The 8,567-nt window shown below is 48.0% G+C and overlaps 1 protein-coding gene across 1 annotated transcript; it reads left to right on the top strand.

Moving 5' to 3' along the window:
* Positions 1–6,127: 6,127 nt before the first annotated feature.
* MAPK1IP1L (mitogen-activated protein kinase 1 interacting protein 1-like) lies at positions 6,128–8,567 on the top strand. The gene is made up of 3 exons (XM_010131225.1): positions 6,128–6,152; positions 6,690–7,403; positions 8,063–8,567. Exons 1-3 carry the CDS (start codon positions 6,129–6,131, stop codon positions 8,072–8,074), a joined length of 750 nt encoding a protein of 249 aa, XP_010129527.1. The 5' UTR covers position 6,128; the 3' UTR covers positions 8,075–8,567.

Genomic DNA, 8,567 nt, shown 5'->3' with positions numbered 1-8,567 from the left:
CTTGGCTGGGTGAGATGGTTTGTCGGCTTGTGTTTGTGCTCTGTGGTTCCGATCTGTGAATGGCTCCATAAAAGCATGTGGGTTGCCTGGAAGAGACACTGAACTCAAAGGTGCTTCGCTGAAGAAGGCCTCGGGCAAGTTGGTTTCTTGCAGTCGATGAGAAGTTGATTCATTTTATCAAATGTTAATGTAGCGAAGGACCTGCTGGGAAAGCTCTCACTGTGTAATGTCAAAGGGCACATCGCTCGGAGAGAGAGAACCCCTGACCTGACAGGTTTTGTCCGTGAGAGAGAACTCGTTTCTAGGTGAATTTTACAGAAAACAGTGTTGATCTGATGCTGTGCAACCTCAGCAGATGTAAGAACAAAGATAGCTTTGATTTTTTTGTTAAACAAAATTGACACACCCTGAAACTGCCCTCCCCGAGCCCTGCGGAGAGCCGCAGCTGGTGCAGATCTTAGGGATAAGTATCGAGTCACCCCCAGAAAGCAGCTTTGATAGCCTTGGAAGTCGAGTTCACTCAAGTACGTTTTAACAGTGCCAGATCAAGGTGTGAGAGATGCCAGCTTCCTCCCTGCAGTCCCCCTGGAGAAGAACCGCTGTGAGGAGCAGGGAGGTGTGTGGGTTGGTTTGTTGAGGCTAGAGCTGGAGCGTGACATGCAGCTTTGGTGGGTTTTTTGGGGGGTGATACGGCGCGCCAGAACTCCAGCGGTGAAGATGTACCAAACAAACCCACTGACTGTACTCACACTCACGGTCAGTATGGTCCTTTCCTCCAGAACAAACAGAGATAATTAAGGTGATAATTCCTGCGTGTGAAGGAGGTAGGAGGAGGACACAGGTATTATTTAAATAGCTTTTACAGCCAGTTCAGGAAGAATTGACAAGTGGAAGCTAAAGCTGTAAATGAGAAATAAAGGGTGCTTTTAAAAATGAGGATAACGTGATGAGAAGGGGCTCCAGAGCCCTCCAGAACGTTTAGCAGCAGCTCTAGAAGATCCATTCTGAGCTGCTGGACTAACACCTCTTTTGCAGGGTGCCCAGGGAAGGGTGGTGTGGACAGGAGCGATCCTGGGCTGCAGAGACTGGCTGTTCTCCGCTGGTTTTGTCTCTCTGCTGGCACACAAACAAGCCCCTCAGAAGTGATGTATGTCTGCTGGGTCTGGAACCATCTGCCTGTGACGTGGTGACCATCTGAAGCGATTAGCTCTGGTCTGGGTGGGCAGGCAGCTGTGAAACCGAATGGCCTGTCACGGGTGGAAAGCTGAAACGGATCACAGCCCCTTCTGGTGTGATATTTTACAGGTCTTGGGAACTGGTGAGACCTTGGTTTAGAAGAATTATGTGTTCTGGTAGTGGCTAATTCATTGGTTGTTGGTCCTGGATTAAAGCTAGGGAAAGGCCAGCTCTAAAACGCTGATGCTCGATGCCGGAAGGTGGAAGCTGCAGAAATTTGCATATTTTAGACAACATTTAGAAGCTGTCAAAGATCTGGTCTCTCTTCCATTTTCTCTGTGCAGCTCTGTTGGGTAGTTACACTTATGTGGGCAGGAATCTTGTTGTAGCTGAGGTTATGCTGGCGGGGATTAGTCATGTTCCAGTGACAGAAGTACCTCTCTGCTGACAGAGCCGTGCCACCCCGTGGAAGCGCCGCAGAGCCTGTTGCATCTAGAAAGCGTTTTTCTGCGTTTGAAAGATGCTCTTGGAGACAGGAACTAAATCTGGCACATCAAGTGTGTGAGAAATGTCATACAACTCAAACACGATGCCGAGGTTTGGAGAGCTTTAGTAAAAGGCAGCCAAAGGGCTTGGACAGCTCTTTCCGATGAGGGCCCTAAGGACTGATGATGGATAAAAGCCAGGAGAGGCAGGAGCACGGGAAAAGCTGCTACTATGTCCCTCGGTTCGGTTGGAATGGGTGTGATCGGAGAGGGTGTAGAGCTTCAAAACCGCCACGGGGCTGTTTCAGGGCAGAAGCTGTTTAGTTGAACAGATTTAGTATGCCATGTGCAGCACCACGCTCCCAGAAACGGGGTGTTCACAGACCTCTCTGAGAAGAGATCAGTTGGTCCTGAAGGCTGTCGGTAGCAGCAGCAGCTTGCCGGTGCCGTGTCGGAGGAACGTTCCTCCACCTTCCTGCAGCCAGCCACACCGAAACCTTGCTTGACTCACTGACGTGCTGCAGATTTTGGGGACTGGCTCTCCAGGAGGGCTTGGACTGTGGCCTGAAGATTTGGCAGTGTCTAATTTCTGGATAGGTGCGGTGAAAGTCCTTCCTGCCCTCTCATCGCTCTCCAGGATAAAGGAGGAGAGAGATTTTGCTCCTAGATGCCTTTTTTGCAGACATCGGTTATCTCTCTTGCCCTCACTTTTGTTTTGTGCTTCTGGCTGCTCGTGTGCTTGGAGGGGCCGGAGAAATGGTGCCCTGACCAGCTGCTCTGGAGCTGCAGGCGCTGTGAACGGGGAGATGTCTTCGGGGGCGTCGGCCTTCAGAAAACAAAGGAAATCTTTTCTTGCAGCACAGTGGATGGAGCAGGACCCCAGTCTGAAGGCTGCCAGCTCTGTAGGCTTTCTACTCCCTGCCAAATCTCTTCCACTTCTGAACCCTCCTCCTTCCATTTGCTCTTTCATCCCCCCAACTCCAGCAAAGAATGACTTGAATTAGAGTTTAAATATGGTAAAACCGGACGTCTGCTACGCGGCTCAGCTTCCCTGCGCTCAGATCGGTGCTTGTGCAGTGCTCTTCTGGGAAAGCTTCTGCAGAACCCGAGAGCCCATCTGTTAACTCCACGGGGTAAAACCCAGCCGAGGCACCAGTCAGTACATTCTTCTAAAATCTTGAGCCCACGCGTGACCAGTGGACTTTAACTGGAGCTACGTGGAGGTCTCCTGTCTGGCAGCGTCTCTGAGCCTGATTTGTGGCTGGTGAATGCCATGGGCAATGCTCTTACAGACACAACTGATACTTCTGAAAGGTTCTGACTGAAATTCTTTTATTGTGTTGAACGACTTGAACAGAACAGACCCAAGTACCCGTGGGTTCCTTCCTGTGTGGCTTGAGTGTGTCTGATGGTGATTCCAGTCTCTCTTTAATGAACAGAAGGTGGCAGTACCCAGATTCGGTGCATGTTTAAAGCAGGTCCCTGAAGTAGGGCATCCTGTCTGCAAGAGGATCCTCGACATGTTTGGCATCGACTCTGCTATTCCAAATGTTGCCAACAAATGTTGCTCTAGCCTGCTTGCCAAAGTAGAAAAGCCAGTGAATCTCATTATAAGCTCTCCTTAACTGCACCTTTTTTTTCATAAGTCACGCAGCAGAGTTGTTTCCTTAATTTTCACGGCACAGGAGTATTTTGGAGTTATCTGCTGGCAAATATTTGGGATATTTATTGTTTTTTTGTAAACAGGCCAGTTTCCGCTGTATTCACCCAGCACTTTGACTTGAATTTACCACTCGGCTACTTTTGTGACAGCTCTTGGAGTTTTCTTCTGAGTTTGTCTCTAGGTCTGTTGGCTCTCTGCCTTCTCTCCCTTGCAACGTATGTTCTAACTTCTCCCGTCTCTCGTCGACCTGTGTTTCAGTTGGGCTGATCCCATCTCTCCGCCTCCCTAGAGAAAGGACGATTCTCTTGGCTCGTTCTGGTGTTGCTTTTTGCTAACCTGGGTGGTTGTTGGGTGGGGTTTTTTTTTTTTTTGCTTATGAATACAGCTACGTGTGCACTTAGGTGAGAAGTTCCTTTTGTGCTTGTCTCCAGATTAATGATTGTTCCTGTCAGTTGTGGGTTATATTAAGTAATGTCTGTAAATGGCACTAAAAAGCACATATCAACTTCTGGTTATTCTTGAGCAGAGCTCGTTGCACCAACTCTTTTGACGTAAGAGGAATTTATTGGGGAGAAATGGAGCTTTTCCTGGTAGACTTCTCTGAAACAGCTGAGCCGTTAATAACGGGAGCAGAAACCACTTTCTGATGTAGTTCAGTTGGTTTAAATTATTAGGTATTTCGTAAGAGGTTCATTAAAATTATTAGATGTAACTTGAAGTTCACTGTGTTTCCACAGTGTTGCTTGGTGTGGTCATAAATAACTTGGGAAGTGAGATGAGCGGTGTCTGGATTTGAAGCCAATCACAGAAGCAAGGATTAGGTAATAAATTGGCAGATTTAATTCAATGAAGATAAATGTGATGTATTTCAGAGGAGATAAATGTAGAGCGGTGCATATCACTTCCTATAGAAGATGATGGGCTGACCCTTAACATTGAGGGGTGAAATATTGCCACAAAAGCGTCAGTTCTGTAGTGACCAAAAAGCAGATGAAACATTAAGGAGGATAAGGAAGGAAACAGAAGACAAACCAGCACGTAATTAAGAAACCCTATAAATCAGTGGTCATCCCACATCTTCAGTTGTCTGTGGTTCGTTCTTGTCATTCGTCTCAAGACACAAAAGAATGGGAACAGCCTCAAAGAGAGGCAGTGGGAACAATCAAAGGTGTGGAGTAGCTGCTGCTCAGTGGTCAAGGAAAGAAGCTACGGTTCAGCCCGGAGGAGGAACAGCTAAAAGAAAACAGGAGAAATGTGTAGAATAATGATCAGCACAGGCAGGGTGGGTAAGAATAGACTTACTGGTTTCCTCCGGAAGAGCAACAACTCCAACTGGTAAGATCCAGGTTTAAAACAAAAAAGAAGGTGACTTTTTGTGTGCCAGATAGGAGCCCTGCAGAGTTCCTTGCCAGTGGGTGGGTGCAAATGAGGAAACTAGACGTGTTTGTGGAAAAGAAATTCTTTGGGGGTTGCCGTTCCATAGAAATTGCCTGTGACTGATGGAGTCTCTGAGCCTGGAGTCACTGAAGTATCGGGCTGAGCGTCATCCCTGGTCTTGTTCCTCCCTGCTGGTCGCTGCTGAAGGTAAAATGGGATGCTGAGCTCAATGGCCTCGTGTTCTGGTCCAGCACTGTCCTAAGAGTAGCAGATTGCAGAGACAGCAATGAACTTGCAGTACAGCTTCCGAGAAGACTCTAGTTTGCCTGCACATTATTTACATTGTGTAATTTATAATTGACTGGTGCTTATAAACCTACTTGACGCAGGCTGTCTGTGCAAACCTCCGTCCCCGAGACCAGTGTCTGCTAACAGGCAGGTCTTCGCCATCGACAAGGGAGAATAAAGACTGTTTATTGTGGGGGTCAGCTTGGCAGTAGCCCTTGTACTCTTGGCTTATATTTTGCGTTTTTCCTCCTCTTACGTTTCTCTCTCTCTCCTGCACTCTCCCCTAAAACCTCCTGGCTGCACTGGGGCACATCCACCTATTTCACCAGCTCTTGGTGATGCTTTTAACAGCTCTTCACCTCTGGTCGGTATTTGCTGTCAGTCAAACTGAATAGAACTTGAGCTGCGCTCTTGTATGGCTGGAGAGGGTTGACAAAGCCAGTGTCCATTGTGGTGACACTCTGGAAAGCTTCAAGTGCTGTAGCTCCTTCGTAAAAAGGTGGCACGTGACTCGTTGGTCCCTATTCTCAGTGCGTTGAGTGGTTAGAAGTTAAATATGCCTTAACGACACCTTTGCCACATCTGTGCTGAGTTGAGGCTGGCTGGAGACAGTGAACATAAATCAGAGCATCTAATACTTTGTGTTTTGAAATAATTGGAGGATGAAGCATCAGCAAACGGGGTTTTGTTTCTGACACGAAGATCTATGCAGGGATTTGACTGGGCGTTGGTGTCGCTGCACTGACTTCACCTGCAAACAGCCTTTCTGAGTCCCAGCGTAGAAAAGACCTGGAGCACTTCACAGGCGTTGCTGCCTGCTCGGTGTGAATAGTTGAAATATTTTTTTGTAGTGTAACGTGACCCATTTACGTTTTGTGTCGGTCCTGTATGAGATGAGGCAGAGGCCGAAGACTTTCCTTTTCATGAGAACTTTATCAAGAGGAAGGTATTTGGGTAGCAGTTTGGATGGGCCAGAGTCCTTAAAATAAAAACAAAGCTGCTGCTGAGAGGCGCTGCCAGTTCAACACTGACTGTGGTTTGAGTGAGACAAGTGTAGAGTTTGTCTCCTGAACTCTTGCTTGAAATACTTCTATTATTTTCAACAAATTTCACTTTATCTTACCTTACTTTTCAGCAAAATGTCTGGAACTGATGATTTTTCGGTAAGTAACAGTTTTTCTTTCCTGAAGATCAGCCAGTTGTGTTACTCCATTCTAAAAGCTGACATACTTTTTCCAGGAGAAGGGGAGCTTATGGTTGTGAGGCGATTTCCTCTGTGCTGCAGCCGTGGCGGTTTCCCTTTGGGTAGCTGTAGCAATCTGTGGACTAAGCGTAGGAAGCTGTTAGGTGCCTCGTGGGTTCTCTTCCGCTGTGCTATTAACAAAGGCGTTGTGCTTTAGGAGTGCCAGAGTAGCTGTAACGAAAGCTATGAAGATCTTTGCTTTCTGGATTTGCGCTGCAGTTGCTTATTGCCACGTGTGGTAGGTCGCCTTTTACCTCTGGTTTTCTAGCTGCAGCGTGTCAGAATGCCTCCTCTACCTTAACGATAGAAGCTGCACAAAAATGAATGTAACCATCTCTGTGCAGCGACAGAGAGCTCTTCTCCTCCCATTTTGGCAACTGAAATGTTTACTCGTAGCGGGTGGATGTCTGCGAGTCCAGTAGGCGTTTTACCTTCTCACTGATGCTTTGTCTTTTAGTTGGCAGATGCTTTACCAGATCAGTCGCCTGCTAAAACCTCCAAAGTGAGCAGTACAAAACCTGGTCAGCAGCCCGGGCAGCCACCGCAGGGTTGGCCGGCTTCGAATCCTTGGAACAACCCAAGCGCTCCCCCTACGGCACCGACCGGACTGCCGCCAAACACGTCCGCTTCCAGCGTGCCATTCGGACCTCCGCCCACAGGAATGTATCCTTCAATGCCCCCCGGACCGCCTGCTCCATTTCCTCCTCCTCCTACTGGACCCGCTTGCCCTCCTCCTGGTGGTCCATATCCACCCCCAACTGTGCCAGGTCCTGTCCCACCAGGGCAATATCCTCCACCAAATATGCCCTTTCCAGAGCTTCCAAGACCTTACGGTGGTCCAACAGAGCCAGCTGCACCTCCTGCTCCCGTTGGGCCATGGGGATCCATGCCCTCTGGAGCATGGGGACCAACAATGGGAGGGCAGTATCCTGCACCTAGCATGCCATATCCACCCCCCGGGCCATATTCCACTCCTACCCAGACTCCAGGGGCTGCGCCAACAGTACCATGGGGTACGGTTCCACCTGGAACATGGGGACCTTCACCGCCAGGTCCATTTCCTCCACCCACAGGATCATATCCAGCTCCAGGACTATATCCTACACCCCCTAATCCTTTTCAAGTGCCATCTGGTCCTGCTGGTGCTCCGTCAATGCCTGGTGGTCCCCATGTGAGTATTTGATTTTGGTCTTGGATGACTCTAAAAGAATTCAGTAGCGTAAGACCTAGCAGGGCAGGTGAGGCGTTTCAGCATGTCTCTCTGCTTTCTGTAGTCGGTGGAATAGGAGCCAACCTCTCCAGTGCTTCACTAAATGCACTAGGAGGGTGAAATGACAGCACGTTGGAGTGTGCCTAAGCATCACGTTACGGTGGTCTTCCACTACTTAGAAATCCTTCTCTAAGAGACAAAAAAAGCGGGGAAAGCCCTGAAAGAGAAAATATTCTAGTCTCTGTAATCTAGAGAGATGCTTCTAGGGCACAGAGGGAGGGAATAACAAATTACAAGGATTTTTGCTCCATGGGAGGTTGAGGTTGTCCCTGAGGAGCCATTTCTGTCCCGTTGGGGTTGTGCAGGCGTGTCCCAGGCTGCCCAGGGCAGTGGTGCAGTCCCCATCCCTGGAGGGGTTTCCCAGCCGTGTGGAGGTGCTGCTGCGGGACAGGGGGCAGGGGGGACCTGGCAGTGCTGGGGAACGGGGGCACTCGAGGAGCTTAAAGGGCTTTTCCAACCGAAACAATTCTGTGATTCTATGAATTTGTTTTTAATAAGAATTTTTATGATTTACCCACTTTGAAATGCCTTTACTGACCACGTATTATTGTCTCTTGCAGCCTTACCGTTGAATACGTTCTGGGCAACAAAATACTGTAGCTTTCCACCTCCATCCACTACTTACAGAGATTTTTACAGTTTTTGTTTTGGTAATGTTTGGGGCTGTGAAGAATACTTGCCTCTTGTATGTGCATTTGAGGTATGAAGGAGCAGTTTGCATAAATTTACCTTGCTCGTGTGCTGGAAGAACGGTTTGGTTGGATAAAATGAATTAAGAAGAGCAGAAATAAAACTAACATCTGTGGTTCTTACGTTGGCAAGTTTTCCTCGGAAAAATGGGCCTTGCCAAGTAAGGGTTATAAAGAATCGGGCCCAAGGACTTGGAAAAAACAAATTAATTCTTCAATTTCCACGAATGCTTTAAGTCTTGTTGCCAGACTTGTGCTGGTCGCCGAATGGATGGATAGTCATATTTTGTCTATTTTCAGGTTATTCTAAAATGCCAATAAAAAGTGTTTCAAGATTTTTGTCAAGAAATGTAATTTTTGACCATGCTACAGTAAT

The sequence above is a fragment of the Buceros rhinoceros genome, unplaced genomic scaffold (assembly GCF_000710305.1).
Source record: "Buceros rhinoceros silvestris isolate BGI_N320 unplaced genomic scaffold, ASM71030v1 scaffold25802, whole genome shotgun sequence".
In the NCBI taxonomy this organism is placed as follows: domain Eukaryota; kingdom Metazoa; phylum Chordata; class Aves; order Bucerotiformes; family Bucerotidae; genus Buceros; species Buceros rhinoceros.
This window is presented reverse-complemented; position numbering and strand designations above follow the sequence as displayed.

Excerpts from the sequence above, each read along its gene's own strand:
- MAPK1IP1L (XM_010131225.1), top strand. The coding sequence starts at position 6,129 with ATGTCTGGAACTGATGATTTTTCG. Across the intron at positions 6,153-6,689 it reads CTGGAACTGATGATTTTTCG|TTGGCAGATGCTTTACCAGA; the intron begins GTAAGTAACAGT and ends TTTGTCTTTTAG.